The sequence below is a fragment of the Hemicordylus capensis genome, chromosome 3, assembly GCF_027244095.1.
Source record: "Hemicordylus capensis ecotype Gifberg chromosome 3, rHemCap1.1.pri, whole genome shotgun sequence".
In the NCBI taxonomy this organism is placed as follows: domain Eukaryota; kingdom Metazoa; phylum Chordata; class Lepidosauria; order Squamata; family Cordylidae; genus Hemicordylus; species Hemicordylus capensis.
Genome location: NC_069659.1, coordinates 15,816,078 through 15,832,420, shown reverse-complemented (window position 1 = coordinate 15,832,420; position 16,343 = coordinate 15,816,078). Strand labels below are relative to the sequence as shown.

Sequence of the window (16,343 nt, the reverse complement as noted above, 5' to 3'; positions counted from 1 at the left end):
GACATATAGAAAAATACAGCTCCATGTCTGCTTTTTCTGCAATACCCACCTCAGCCAAGCATTCCCAATTCACCTGGCTTGAAGGAAAATAGGTTGCTTTGCTGCTGGACCACCTTTGGGCAATTATTCTTGGTGTTGATGCTGCTGGAGATGCCCGCTCCCAGGCAGTGTTCCCAGTTGTTGTTGACTACAACTTCCATAGCCCCCAGCTGCAATGGCCATTGGCTGGGAATTATGGGAGTTGTAGTCAACAGCATCTGTGAATCCCTCTTACAGGGAACACTGCTCCCATGTATCTCTGCTGTTTCATCTCTGAACATATCTTCTTTCCGTCCACAGGTATTCCGGTCACATCCCCTTGTGAAGCATCCTGATATCAGGCTGGTTCACATGACCGTTAAAATCAAGGTAGGAGGTGGGCTACCCAGATTTGTATGATCATCGGAACTCACACATTTCCCTGCAGCCGAAGTTGCTCCCGGAAGGGCCACCCAGCTTTTTGCCAAGGATGGGAGGAGAGCAGAAGCCGGATCATTTTATTGAGAACCCGCCTGCTGCTCCAGCCAGGTGGAGCCTCAGCCCAAGTGCATTCACTTGGGAGGAGCTGAGCTTGCCGCAGTCAGTGGAAGGCTTTTAGAGGTTAAAAAGGGAGTACTCTCCCTTCCTCGCCCCCGCCAGCCTCCCTGAAGCCAGCCGCTGACACCCTGTCCCATCCCGCCACCAGCAGCGGTGATCTTTTTGGGGGGGGAAAGGGAGAACTTTCATCTTGCCTGGTCCACACACCCCCACCCCGCAGCAGCTACTGCTTCCATGCCTTTTAAAAAAACTGAAGTAAAGGGGGGGGACTTTCCTCTCGCCCCCTGCCACCACCCCAAGGACAGAGGTGTGCAGAAAAATCTGAGGAGCCGCTCCTCAAATTTTGCCACCAGAGGCAGATGCCTCCTCGTCCTCTGTGCTAATCTGCCACTGCCTACCCACAAGCGCCCCATCCACACAGCAACCATAGACACTGAAGCCCAGAGCAGCTGCTGACAAAGGACACGCTAGCCTCCAAAGTGCACTCTATGCTCAGGAAGTTTTTCCCGTCTGCTGGCAAGGAAAGGGATGCCGAGAATGCATCCCAGGCTTCGAAGGGCCTCCCACAGGGGGCGGGACTTGAAGTCCTCGAGTTCAACAACGGGCTTGCTGCCAGTTGTACTCATGCGCTGGTTGGGCTGGCAAAGGTCAGCAGGGGTGTTTATCGTGCTGCTTACAGGGCAACATCTCAGCTCGGCTCCTAACCACCTCACAACGATCATAGGAACCAGGCTATTGAGTCAGATCATTTATCCATCTACTCCAGTATTGCCTACTCTGGCTGGCATCAATACCCCAGGGTCATTCCTAATCCTGCTCTCTGAGATTTCTAAATGGAACATGCTAAGGATTGGACTTGGGACCTTTGGCATGCAAAGTATATGCTTGGCCAATGAGCTGTAGGGCCCCTTTATTAAAAAGGGGAGGAAAATGGAGGAAGCGCCAAACTAACCGAAGACCTCTCAACTGCCCCTGGAAAATATAGTGAACCCTGTGCTAATTAAAAAAAATATATCCAAATTTTAAAAACTGAATTCTGCCATCTGTATAAATTACACATATTTTCAGGATTTCTCTTCTTTTGGAACATATACTGGGTCTTTACTAATCATAGGAACCAGCCAATCAGTGCTGTACACAGCCCTGCTCTGAGAAGAGAACTGGTTTTGTGGTTGAAACAAAGGAGCTATACATTAGAGTTGTGCACAAAACAAGTTTTTTTGTTCATTTCAAATTCAATTTGAATTTCCAAAAAATTGTTTTGAATTTGAATCAAATTTGAATCTGGTCCAAAAATTTGATTTGAATCCAAATCAATTGGACTCTGTTTGGGCGCCTTTTTTTTAACCAATCAAGGGACCTGAATGGCTTTGTTTTAAAGATGCCAAATGGCTCTCAAACTGAATTCAAAATGAATTGCCCTTTTAAAGGGCTGATTTGATTTGAATCCAAATCACTCGAATCCTCCAGATTCGAATCAAGATCGAATTGCACATCCCTATTATACACCAACTCGACAGAACACTTTACCTTTACTTTTCTATACACTTATATACCGTAACTATATGTCATGTTACTCCCTGACAACTGGAAATCCAGCAACTCCTTTTAACTTATGAGATGTTTCTAAGCATTGCACGAACTCTTACACTTTTCAATCATAGCTTTAAAGACAGAAGAGCTAGAAAGTTGTGGGTTTTATTTTGTTTTTTAATTTAAGCTGAGAATGCTTAAAGACATACCTTGAAAGTGGAGTGGGTGGATTTTTCTGCTAGTCATAGCTCTGCTTCTCCCCATCGTTGATTCTCAAAGAACACATGTACAGCCTCTAGGAATTCTTGTTGCCTTTTCTTGTATGCAAACCACCCACAACGCCCATTTTTCAGTTGGGGTGCCTGCTCTTGTTCTTGTTTTTTTGTTGTGTGTCTTGCATAATTGCCTGAGCAAACTTTGTTCAGCACTTCATTTTACTTTTTAAGTGTTAACACTTTTAAAAACAACTTTTTTAACTCTTGAAAAACTGCAAAAAAAAATAAAATGGTGGCTTTGTGATTGACAGACGGGCACTTACGGAATCAGTGCTGTACAAAGCCCTGCTCTGACAAGAGGAGAACTGGCTTTGTGGTTGAAACAAAAGCCAGCCAATCAGTGTTGGGTACAGCCCTTCTCCCCCCAAAAGGGGAGCTGGCTTCAAGATTAATACAATAGCCAAGTAAGCAGCATTCTGCAAATATACTCTAACTCCAGTGGCAAGTTTGTTACAACCTATGGTCAATACAGAAACAGAACTCAGATCTGAGCAAACTAGAAAAGTAGGTGTTTTAACTCACTCCAAGGGAGAAGGCTGTACTTTTGACTAAAATACGGTGAATGTGCTTCTACAGCGGACTTACTGAAAAAATTATGGACACACAATGAGATTCTTAGGAAACTAGATTCTGCAACGGGTATATTCTGCAGCTATTATGCAGAATCATCACACACCTAGACCTGAATACAAGAAGATATCAAAAACAGAATTCAGAGCAGCTGTAATTCAACACATTTGGGGTGAAACATTTCCTTCAGGGTTGATCAATTCAAACTCACTCAAAGCATCCATATAGCAATGCCTCTTTTGCTGTCCCTTCTACGGAAGCATCAATTGAGGGTTGTCCTCTCTGGCGTTTTTGCCAGTAAAAGTGGACACAGCCGCGCAAAATCAAAGCCACAGCAACATTTGTGCTTGCCATTTAATTATTCCAAATTCATATACTCCAGTAAGCAGCAACAATGTAAAATGGAAACACCCCTTGCCACCATCCCTGCTACGGTGCAGACTGTACCCACACTGTGCTGTAGGTTGACCTGATTCCAAGCAGGCTGTATAGATTAGGTGTGACATAGGTGAACTGGGTGCAGCACCAACTCTCCAAACTTGGGCCAGTGCAGAAAGGCCCTAAGATGGCAGATGAGCAAAAAGACAGAAGCGATGTCATGATGTGTCTGCTTGGAAGCCACAGGAAAAAGAAATCATGTTCAAGAAGGATGGGGTGAAGTGTGCATGCCAGAGCCATATTCAGACATTATGTCATACTTCTGTTCAGATGTCTGTATGCATATCCATATTTTTGTGTGAATGACTTGTGTGAACTTGGATACAGGCCTCTTGAAATTTAGGATACAGATAAGAAAGCCCTATTCAGACATCATGTTGCATAGATGTCTGTACATGTTTCTGTGTGAATGACTGCACTTGCATTCATTTTAAAAATGAATCTGGGTACAGGCCCCCTGAAATAAAGGATACAGATAGGAAGTGTAGGGCTGGACCAGCATTCGACATAACATGCGAATAACTGTACCTGCATAGAGATCTGTACCCAAGTACACTATGCACAGATTGTACACGTGTGATTAGTGAATAGGGCTCAGGTCACCCCACTATCTAGGAGCAGCACAGATCTCTTTGCCAGACACACATCTTCCAACTGTGCTTATCAGCCAACACAAACAAGACAGATCACCCTGTTAATTCCCACATCCAGCTATTTATGAAACAGAATTGTGCACATTGGCAATATAGAGAAGGTTGGCTTACCCTTATCCCCACCCCCACCGTGCCCCAGATAAGCAATGAAGGTCTTTTCTGGGATGTTCATCGCCTTTACCCATTCCTACAGTCAAGATAGTTGCCTTTGATCCAATAACAAATCTGTGCATATTTGAGAGGTGTGATGCGAACAGCCACATTGAAATCCTGAGGGGAGCCATTGGTATCGACCCACTGATGCCCTGAAAATATCCCAATAATTTTACGCTCCCATTTGTGGTTCTGTCTCTTCCACATCCGCACGTAAACTCCAGAACCGCTGGCTCCCGGCTGGGCATCGCACTGCTGATACAACAGGTCGAAAGTTTCGTCTTTGACATCACAGAAACGGTACACCAGATTTCCAGGCCGGTCGTTGTCGTAGCCTGAGAAATGAATCCTCCCTCCAGGCAGCTGGCGGGCTGAGGGGCTCACACCTATTTTCATGAACTTTCTTTTGTGGGGCTTCTTGAGCTCCAACAAGGCGTAGTCATAATCCATGCCAATGTCGTTGGCATTCCCTTTTATCCACCCTTTGGGGACGTGTGTCCGTTTCACTCGAATCCACTGGAATTTCATCTTCTCAGGCTCTGAGGAGGTGCTGATATTCGCCCCCTTGCTACCATCTTTCAACTTGGGCCTCAAGAACCCCACACGTAGTTTCCTGGCTCCCTTGACATAACTTTTGCCATCGTGGATGCAGTGAGCTGCCGTTAGGACATGTTTCTCAGCCACCAATGTTCCGGTGCAGCCTGTGGACAACTTCACAGAAGTGGAAAATGGGTAATTGAGCAAGAAGTCTTTGTCAAAAATACTAAATCTCGTGTCATATCCATAGATTTGTCTCTTTGTCCGAGATCTGCTCTGTCCCCCTGTGCTGCTGCTGGTAACAATGTAAATGCCAACTTCGGTCTCAGTGCGGGAGCCATTGGAGTACAAAGTCTCATAGGACAAGTAGTCTTTCACTTCTTCGTAAGTCGGTAGCGGGGAACGCTTGTGGCAAGATGGGCCGCAAGGCGACACCACTTCCAGTTTGGCTTCTGCCGCAAACTGTGGTTTCTCCAAATTAATGGTCGATTGTGGGAGGACGACTGGGACCTTGTAGGATGGCCAGGTTGGCTTCCGGTGAGGACTGGAGGACATAACACCTTTTACAGTCCATAGGAGTAAGAGAAGAGCTGGGAGGCCCACCATGCTGAACCCCAACCTGCAGAAAAGGAACAACACTCTTATTATTAAATGCAGACTTAACATAGCACCTTGCTAAACAATTCTGCTAAGACAGAATTCTTTGAACCTATCTACATTACACATTTACATCAGCTTCGTACCGCTTTTAATTGTCATGGCTTCCTCAAAGGATCCTAGGAATTGTAGTGTGGGGAAGTGTAGGGAATTTTCCAACAGAAATTTCAAGAGCCCTGTTACAGAATCACAGTTCTGGTACCCTGGGAGAAAGGAATGGCTCTTAATTCAGTTTAAGAGAAGATATAGGCCCTTAGGATCTTTTAACTGCATCATCCCCATATCTGATTCCAACATGCTCCAACAGAGAGGACTATTGGACACGTGCCCATTAAACCTTGGTTTAGATCCAGGTTAGCAATAAGCCCCCTTCAGATGTTAATCCTCTTTGGAGGACCAGTGCATGGGAGGAAATGGTAAACAGGAGTATACCAGCCCACTACATCCCTCTAGGGAGATTCTAAATCAGGAAAAGGGACATGGATAGCCAGCACACTTCTATTTGCCCCACTCATGCATGGTCCTCCATGGAGACTAACTTCTGAAGAGGGCTGCAATGATGCTCTGAAGGCCACCCTGTGTCTCCCTTTCTTAGTCTCAGTTTCTCATTTGTAAAGTGAGAAAACTCTTGCCTCAACATCTTGTTTAATTCAATAGGATTTAACTGACAATTCAGACATCACACAGAATGGTTAAAACTCAATTCCATGTGATGTTCCCCAACCCTCAGGAGCACATGCTCCCTCCTTCCTTTCCTGCATGAGCCTCCAAATAATTCTACATCTGATTTAAGTCAGAATTAAACAAACAATTGTTTGTGACATCCAGACAGATAGACCTTTGTTTATTTCAACCAAATTCCCTAGAATAAACTGAAATATGAAACCTGCTTCAAAGCCTGGATTCAGACCCAAAGGCTCAGTGGCGGAACATCTGCTTTGTATGAAGAAGGTCCCAGGTTCAATCCCTGGCAGCATCTCCAGGTAGGGCTGGGAAAGACTCCGGCCTGAAGCTGCTGCCCGTCAGGGAATGCAGACAATACTGAACTAGAGGGACCAATGGCCCGATCTGTTATAAGGCAGCTTCCTTGTTCCTATGGCTTTTTTCTTTTGGGGAGAAGAGCTGGTCTGGTGGTAATGAGCGTGAGTCATCTTCTTTGCTGAGCAAGGTCTGCCTTGGATTGCATTTGGATGGGTGACTACATGTGAGCACTGTAAGATAATCCCCTTAGGGGACAGGGCTGTAGCTCAGTGGAAGAACATCTCCTTATATGCAAAAGGTTCCAGATTCACTCCCCAGTATCTCCAGGTAGGAGAGACTCCTGCCTGCAGCCTTAGAGAGCTGCTTGCAGACAGCACAGACAAGACTGGGCTAGATGGACCAATGGTCTGGCTCAGTCTAAGGCACTTCCTATGTTCTTTATCTCAGACTATTTTAGGGAAGTTGGTTAGATAAACCAAGATTGGTTGATCTGGATGTCACAGCCAGGGGCGTATCTAGGGTAGGGCAGGCAGGACATGTGCCCTGGGCACCACTTGAAGGGGACGCCATTTTGTAAAATTTAAAATTTAAAAAAATGGCCACCAAAAACAAAATGGCCACTGTGCATGCTCAAATGGCCTCTGTGAGGCCCTAGGCTATGCCAGGCCTCACAGAGGCCATTTGAGCTTGCATGGCAGCCATTTTGTTTTCAGCGGCCATATATATGCCACCGCACATGCTCAAATGGTCCCTGTAAAGCCCTAGAGGCCAGCGAGGGGAGGGGGAACCTTTGAAGACCCACCCCACAGCCTTTAGGAAGCCCCTGAAGGGGCTATAGGTATTTTTAAAATTTTAATATAATATAAGTCACTGTACACATATTCAGTTTGGCACTATGTACAGAGAATCAGGGCTTGTGAATAATGAGCTGAAGCTTATGAGCTAGGATTGTATTCATTTGCTCTTACTTTGCTTCTTGTGACAAGTGAGTTAAATGTGATGTCTTAATAATATGGCTATTAATGGTGAGTTTGTCTTTGATTCAGTGTGAAATCCTTAGTATTAAGGCCCACTGGGAGTTTCTTGCTCTCTTTCTCTCATTTTAACTGTCTTTCTGAAATATATTATAGATATATAAAATAGAATATATTCCAAGCAGTGACACAGTTCACTCTGCATATCCTTTAATTATTTTCAGAGTATCTGGGAAAAGCCAAATTCTCCATTTATTTTTAAAACTTATGTAATAGTGATGCTACAATGCATAGTAGAGAATTAGACAGGCACTTCTGTTTAGTTTTCCAAGTATACCTCCACATAGTATTTGGGTATTTCATGAGTCCCAGCATACTGAAATTTGTAGTTTTCCAGCACTTTTTGGTCTGGCTACACCCACAGCTAAATAGTTTTTGAAATATTAAAAGATTAACGAGCTTGACTTGTATTTTTGAGCTGATATTATGGTAAAGTTATCTGAAAGATGGGTGTCGGATGTTTGAACAGGGGGCGCAATTCCAGTGCTTGCCCTAGGCACTATTTTCCCTAGATACGCCGCTGGTCACAGCTAATCTCTGTTTAAGAATTCTTAATCAGTTTGCTTATTACAGTCTTTGACCTGAAAACAAAAACAAGAAGTAGAATTCTTTGGAGGCTCATGTAGGGAGGGGAGGCCAGGGGGAGAGTGCATGCTCCCAAGGCTCAGGGACGGCATACAGAACCAAGTCTCCAACGAAGGTTTGGTTCTCCACGATGTCTGGATCAACCAGATGTATATCCCTAAAATCTTACATTTTTATCCTGCACTTCAATCAAGCAACTCCGGATGAGAGGGATCATAGCTCAATGGCAGATCACATGCTTTGCATGCAGAAGGCCGCAGGTTCAATCCCCGACAACTCCAATTTAGAAAAAGAAAAAGAAAAAGAAGGTGGTAGCAGGTAACTGGAGGGTGGGGAACCCTGCCAGAGAGTCTGTGTAGACAATACTGAGCTCAATGGATCAGTGACTGACAAGGATGTACACGAACCCGTATGGAGGCCCTTAAAAGGGCCTCCGAACGGGTTCAAACAACCGGCTGTTTGGCCAGTTTGAAGGTGAGGGGGTCAGACTTTAAGGGCGGGGGGAGGTGAACTCCACTTACTCCACGCATGCCAGGTACTTCCTGTTACTTCCTGACAAAGAGGAGACGGGGGGCGCAGGGAGGCATGCTGCCGCCCCAAAGGAGCCTTTGATAATGGAGCACCAGCAGGGGGAAAGCAGAGGGAGGGGTAAGTGCACCCTCCCCTGCCCTTAAAGTCCAACCCCCCGCTTGCCTTCGAACTTCCCCCATCCGGTTCCATGCACATCCCTAGTGATTGACTCCATGAAAGGCAAATCTGAACCCAGGTCTTTCTTCTCCTAGTCCAACACTGGATCCATGACTGGCTCTGAAGGGCTTTACACAAGATTCCCCCAGTAACTTGTTAACAAGATGCATCCCATGACTGAAACAAACCCATGGACTGCGACAAGGTAAGAGACACATGATCTTGTTTATTTTGCTCCAGAGCATTAATATTTAAATAGCACGCAAGCATAGACCCTCTTCTATGGGGAAAACAGCCCCGGGGCAGCTAAAGTGTGGGGGGAATACAACATTTTGAGCTACTCAAGCCTCTGCTTTCCACATGAAACTAAATCCTTTCACAACCCAGACCAACATTCCCCCTCCCAAACCATAGCTCAAATGGTAAAAGCTCCAAATGTATTTGTGAGTGACAGGCAAAGAGAGATCTCCAGCAGAAGAGAACCGCAGGGACTGGAGCCGTGTCAAGAAAAATATGGAACTTGGGGCTTATTTGAAAATTAGCCAGGCAGCTGAGGAACAGCAGGAGCCAAAATCTTCCCTGCCGGAAGGAGGGAAGGAGAGCTCTCCCAGTCCCGATAAGGATTATTCAAACAAATCATGGCTATTAGATGCAGCTTATGCATATTTAAACCCGGCTGGGGTTAAACCAATAATGGCTGGAGCTTAGCATCATTCTTGAAATACCTCACATGGACAGAATTCATCCAGGCCCTACAGAATGTTGGAGATGGAGTTCCAGTGCATTGACTTTATGCACCAGCTATCCTAATGACCACTAGGGGCATTGGGAGCAGAGGTATCAATCAATCAATCATTTTATTTACGGCCATAAGCCAAACAAATGGGAGCAGAGGTAGTTAGTGAGGGTCTCCTTTCCTGTCCCTGCTTACTTCTACTCTATGACCCCTGCCTTGACTCCTCCTTCCTGTGGTGAGTCTGTCCTCTTCCTGTCCTCTTAGAGAGTAGATAGAAATATATATATCTCCCTCCCTCCCTATCCATTATGTGGCTGATAGATAGGACTAGGTCTTTCCTATCCAAAATGTACTTCAGCAATAAACCTAGTTTAGATTGCACAACAATCTCCATGTGTGTTCTTTAAATAACTGCAACAACTAAACTCTGCACTCTACTCTGTAACTGGAGGGGGTAGCTTCCTTTTTCTTGGCACTTTGCTAAAAATAAACACAAAACCCAACACAGAAGGTGTCCACAGCTATCCAGAGGCAGAATTGTCTCCCAGGCATTTACAAACCAATCCTCTGTGCTCAAGCCTATTTGGTGGGCAAGTTCCCCATCACTCACACTGAAAGGGCTCAGAAAGAAACCCAGCTACTTTAGGGATGGGGCCATCGCTCAGTGCAGGCGCGGCCCGTGAACGCACCTCCGGGGTGGTGGTGGGTGGCTTCTTTAAGAGTAAACGGAGCTAGTGCTCCGTGCTGCTCAGCAGCCCCTGCGGTGGGGAGTCGCCTCCGCCATTCACCTGGCTCCCACGGAGGCGAGCCCCCACCAATGGCCAGATGAGTGGTGGACACGATTCCCCGCCACGGGGGCTGCTGGGAGGCACGGAGCACCGGCTCCGTTTACACTTAAAGAAGCCGTCCGCCGCCCCCCACGCCTGGCTCAGTGGTAAAGCATCTGCTTTGAATGCAGAAGGTCCCAGGTTCCTTCCCTGGCATCTCCAGGTAGGGCTGGGAAAGACTCCTGCCTGCAGCCTTGGAGAGCTGCTTCCAGACAGCACAGACAAGACTGGGCTAGATGGACCAATGGTCTGGCTGAAATCTTGGAAAGCCGATGCCAGTCAGTGTAGACAACTGAGCTAGTTGGATCAACTGTTCTTAAAAGGAGGTCCACAGCTCAGTAGAGGTCCCACGTTCACGTCCTGGCATATATAGCTAGGTCTGGGAAGGACACCCTTAACACTGGGTTGCTGCTGCCAGTGATTGCAGGCAACACTAGGGATGTGCAAACTGGCTCGAAGTCGAACTGGTTCAGTTCGACAGTTCGGGGTTGAACCGAACCACATTGTTTAATTTTTTTTTAACCTTATCCCCCTTGGGGGAGTTCCTGGAGGCGCAGGGGGGGGTGTTCCGTGGTTTTTCAATGTCCTTCTTAAAATGCAGGATCCAGAACTGAACACAGTATTGCAAGTAAGGTCCGACCAGAGGCCAATCATGCAGGCGCACAGCCTCCAAAATGGGTGCCGAGCTGAGGGGAGAAGGCTGAAAACTGGCTGAAGAGCTGGCCAAAAGGGAGCCAGCAGGGGAGGGGGAACCTCCGCGGACCCCCACCGCCTCCAGGAACTCCCCCAAGGGGGGATAAGGTAAAACAAAATGTTACAAAGGTCTACAAACCACCACCACCCCGACTGAACCGAGCCCGGGGGGGGGGGTTTGAGGGGGTGCTGGACCGTATTTGCCCGGTCGGGTTCGAGTTCAACACTGAACGGGATCTGACTTGGTATAAGGCAGCTTCCTACATAAATTGCCCTGGGCCATTTTTGGAAAGGCGGTATAGAAATCGAATAAATAAAAGAATAATTAAACAAGTCCCTCAGAAATGAGAAACAGCTTGGCTTGTTTTTGAGCCAATCCAAATTTGGTCCCCTACCATGGCCTACCCAGTCCCAAATCTATCATTTCCCTTTGGGGATTGCGGGAGCCTGCAGGGCTCTGTGATCCCTGGCTCCAGGGAAAGGACCCGATACTGCAGCGCACCCAACCTTTTTCCAGTGCTAGGAACATTTACATAAAAAATGGGCCAGTGGGCAACATGATGGGCAACTCTCCATTGACAGAAGGGACTCATGGACGCTGTTCTCACTAGGGGTATGCAATCCAGGACGTTCCAAGCTTGAAAAGGGGGTCCTGTTCCAAGATCGGAATGGAACAACCCTGTTCTGGCCGGAACATCCCAACCCGTTCCAGCTGCCATTTTAGATTCCAGTATGGTGGCCATGCGTGCATGGTGGCAATTTTAAAATCCAGAATAGCGTCCGGGACGGTGATCGTTCCATCAGAATATGAGGTCATGAGTACATCCTCATTGTTACCAATGGAAGAAGCGCTGCATGGTTGCCCAGATGTGGTTTTAAGTCATGCCACAACAGCCCTGTCACTACTCTGTCAGGGCTGCCTATTAAGTTGCAGAGAAGGCTTTTGGGGTCCCCACCATTATCAGAAGGGGCTGCCATGTCATGTCAGCCACTGATTTCAGCATCACAAACACCAGGTGTGCACCTTTACACTCTGCAATAATTCATCTGAAACATCTGAAGTTGTCTTATATGGATCCAGATTGCCTACAATGACTGGCAGAAACTCCCCAGAGTTTTACAGTGACTTTCCCGACCATATCTGGAGATGCTAAGACTGAACCTGGGACCTTCAGCATGGAAAGTGACAGCTTTTCCACTGAGCTATGGCCATTCCTTTAAGAACCATACACACATTCTTCCAGATAGTACAGGTGAAATTCGGAAAATTAGAATATCGTGCAAAAGTCCATTAATTTCAGTAATGCAAATTAAAAGGTGAAGCTGATATATGAGATAGACGCATTACATGCAAAGCGAGATAAGTCAAGCCTTAATTTGTTATAATTGTGATGATCATGGCGTACAGCTCATGAAAAGTATAAGCATGCATATGTATTCAGTACTTGGTTTGGGCCCCTTTTGCAGCAATTACTGCCTCAATGCGGCGTGGCATGGATGCTATCAGCCTGTGGCACTGCTGAGGTGTTATGGAAGACCAGGATGCTTCATTAGCGGCCTTCAGCTCTTCTGCATTGTTTGGTCTCATGTCTCTCATCCTTCTCTTGGCAATGCCACATAGATTCTCTATGGGGTCAGGCCAGGCGAGTTTGCTGGCCAATCAAGCACAGTACACTGTATACTTTTCAGAGGTCCGATATTGTTCTATTCTACAATCCTTGTCTTCTTGGTTCCATGTAATAGTCTAATTTTCTGGGATTGTGGATTTGGGGTTTTCATGAGCTGTACGCCATGATCATCACAATTATAACAAATTAAGGCTTGACTTATCTCGCTTTGCATGTAATGCGTCTGTCTCGTATATCAGTTTCACCTTTTAATTTGCATTACTGAAATTAATGGACTTTTGCATGATATTCTAATTTTCCGAGTTTCACCTGTAGATTTTTACCAGGTACATGTTAAAAATTTAGTCTTTACATGCCTGTACTTTAAGAAGCAAATACACGTGTTTCATGAGTCCTATTCACACATCAAGTTCAACACTCATACAACCCATGTATAGTGCACACAGGTACAGATCTTATGCAGGTACAGTTATTGACATGTTATGCTGCCGTGATTGTGCTTCATATTTCATAGTGTTGCTTTTACCGTTAAGCTGCTGCCTTAATCTTAGGGTTGGTTTTTTGAAATGTTGTGATTTTTGAAATGCTGTTTTATATTTTTAGACAGGCAGAAGTTGCTCACTGCCATGGAAATTCATAATTTAAAGGACTGTCTTTCTTAAGAGTGTACCATTCATTTTTGTTGCATTTTAGGTTGGAGGCAATCCCTCTTGCAGATTAGCTGGCTTGCTTCAATAGGAAGAAAAGAATGGAGCGGTTTCATCACTTAATGATAGTTTTCACATTTCCTAGTTTTCGTTCACTACAATCTTGTCCAGCAGATGGCAACAGAGGGAGTTGTCTTTGTCAGATTCCAAGCTGGCTCCAGAAAATACCATCTCATAAGATGGACCAAAGTTCTTACTACACTCTTAAGGCATACCTTCTTCTTCTTCTCTCTTTTTAGGAGGCGGTATCAATGTTATTGGAAATAGTTTAACTCACACATTCTTAAACTTGGGCCCCCAGATGTCGTGAGACTACAACACTCAACATTCCCAGCCACAATGACTTTGGGGATGATGGGAGTTGTAGTCCAAGGGATCCAAGTTTAAAAACCCTACAATTGATATGTCTGGCTTAGAAGGCAGGGGGGACATACCAAACGTAGGTACAGAGTCGGGTACATAAAATTATGAGCAGAATAGAGTGGATATAAAATACTTTTTCCTCATATCAGTGATTTCGAGGGCACCCAATGAAGCTGACTAGCTATCGGTGCAGGACAGATGACAGGGTGCACCTGTTTTTCTGTGGCACACAATCTGTGGAATCCAGTATCGTAAGATACGAGATGGTCATTTATTTGACTGGCCTTTTAAGAGGAATGGCCAAATGTGTGGGAGATTTATCCATTGAGGAGCTAAATGGAACCTCTATGTTCAGGAGCACTATATCTCTGCATAGTAAGTGCTGGAGACAAACAGGCAAAGACTTATCACTATGAACAGCCCTATTTGTGAGTTTCCAGATGCATCTGACTGACCACTATTGGAAACAAAAATGCATCCACCAGCAAAGCAATTCTTGTGCTCCCACATTCTTACCTGCACCATCCCCTTTAGTGATCTTATGATGAGGGGTCTCCAAAACAGGAGGGATGATTTATATCCAAGTTGGTATTATAAAGCTGGCAGACAGATAACTCTCCCCCCCACACACACCTGTCACCCCTTTAATTACGGGTTTTGGCATAAGAGGGGATTGGGAGAAAAGCCAACACAGCCAATGAAAGTGCCCAACGTCTACCTCCATTCCACTGGCCCTCTTGCAGTATGGTATAAGCTGGCTGCATAGCACTGGATGTCAAGCATCCCATTTTACCGAATTAAAAGGAGAAAACAGGCCCCTCCATCCTCCAGCAGGCCAGACTGGGGATCTATCTGCCCTCTCCATCTGTAAGCAAACTGCATTGAAGAAACAGCTCCAGGAGAATGCCTGCCATGCTATCTGGGCAGCATACAGAGAGACCTCCGAGTAGTCTGCCCCTGTGGCATGCACAGTATTACTCGCATGCAGGGGGATGCTCTGTGGCACAGAGTCCCATTGCCTCTTCCCCCAAAAGCCTTGCCAAAGGACAAGGGAGCCATGCCGTGGGCAGCTGCAAAAGCGGAAGGAGCCAGGCATAAAGATCTGCTTCACCAGTGAAACTCTGCTGCTGGATGTGTGGGACCTCTCCCCTCCAGGTGCAACCACCCCCCACACCACTCGAGGGTCACTTGACCCTCACTTTAAATGGCCATCTTGGTGCCTCTCTGCTGAGAAGCACAGCACTCACCATTTACACTTTCAAATGTAAAAGTGTAATGTGAAATGTAAAGTCATTTACACTTTCCCATGAAATTGATGGCCAGGAAATCTAGGACCAGCAAATGGAATTACTTTTTCACACAACACATAAGCAACTTGTGGAACTCTCTGCCACAAGATGTGGTGACAGCCAACAACCTGGATGGCTTTAAGAGGGGTTTGGATAGCTTCATGGAGGAGAGGTCTATCAACGGCTACTAGTCAGAGGGCTATAGGCCACCACCAGCCTCAAAGGCAGGTTGCCTCTGAGTACCAGTTGCAAGGGAGAAACAGCAGGAGAGAGGGCATGCCCTCAACTCCAGCCTGTAGGCTTCCAGCGACATCTGGTGGGCCACTGTGCGAAACAGGATGCTGGACTAGATGGGCCTTCTTGGGCCTGATCCAGCAGGGCTTTTCCCTGCCCTGCACCTCTCAGCTGAGAGAAGCTGTGTGGGTCATTTAAAATGGACAGCAAGCTGCTTCGCAGCTGAGAAATGCCAAAGCTGCCCATTTAACTTATATATATCCCACCCCTCCAGCACTCTGCTGCTAGAGGCAGTTTACAATAAAAGCATAAACACATAAAGTGTATAAAAACATGTTTTTAAAAAACAAGACAGTGAATCATCCTAAAACATAATAAAAGACAGAGCAAATCAAAGCAAAACAGCAGCCAGGATTTCAACAAGAAGATAATCACAGCCAGGTTTTTTTTTAAAAAAAAGCTTCTTTTAGAAGGAAAGGTTTTTAATTCTTTTTAAAATTAAGCAAAGAGGGAGGCCAACAAAGCCCTTGGGCGGGTGGGGGGTGCATTCAAAAGTCTTCTCCAACAGCAATGTCAGTAACTGTCAGTGAGCCAGCGTGGTGTAGTGGAGATACCAGGGATTGAACCCTGGAGATACCAGGGATTGAACCCGGGACTTTCTGCATTGCAAGGCACATGCTCTGCCACTGAACTACCTCTAGGAGGCAACACCGAGCAATGAATCATGCAGAGAGGTGGCCACCGACAGGCTCCTCTGTGGGTGGCAACTTTGTGCTCACAGGAGCCTTTAATTATGTGATTCATCAGTTTCTCATGGCATACTGGCAGTTCTCTTACAGCACACAGCTTGGGTGGACCGGCACTAGGGTGTCCTTCACCATCTGACGGTCTGACCACAGTAAAATACTCAGTCGTCAGTTGAGCGGTGTCCCGATGGCTGCAAGTTCCACATACATCTGAATGAAATACGAACAGCCCTTTCCGCCTCAAAGAATATGACCTGGAAAGAAATTGGTTTCGTTTCCCCAGCATTTATATACCATGAATCTCTCTTTTCAATAAGGCCATCCATTTTTAATGGGTTTTTTGTGTTTTTTTTAAGGTTGCTATTTAGGAGGTGTTTCTTCCAGCCCACTAATTAGAAGCCATTCCCACAACATACAGTGCATAAACTGTGTGAGAAGAAT

General features: G+C 46.0%; 1 protein-coding gene and 1 long non-coding RNA gene across 2 annotated transcripts in view; one reads left to right on the top strand and one right to left on the bottom strand.

Annotated features, from left to right (window-relative positions):
- Nucleotides 1-289: 289 nt before the first annotated feature.
- On the top strand, nucleotides 290-13,529 carry LOC128352352 (uncharacterized). Its single transcript, XR_008320347.1, has 3 exons — nucleotides 290-408; nucleotides 8,775-8,884; nucleotides 13,257-13,529. It is a non-coding gene; the product is annotated as an uncharacterized LOC128352352 (long non-coding RNA).
- Nucleotides 3,295-16,343, bottom strand: part of PRSS23 (serine protease 23) — a 28,048-nt gene continuing 14,999 nt past the window's right edge. Inside the window, exon 2 of the mRNA XM_053312889.1 lies at nucleotides 3,295-5,354. Coding sequence (XP_053168864.1) covers nucleotides 4,223-5,354 — 1,132 coding nt within the window. The 3' untranslated portion in view covers nucleotides 3,295-4,222. The remainder of the gene's footprint in view (nucleotides 5,355-16,343) is intronic.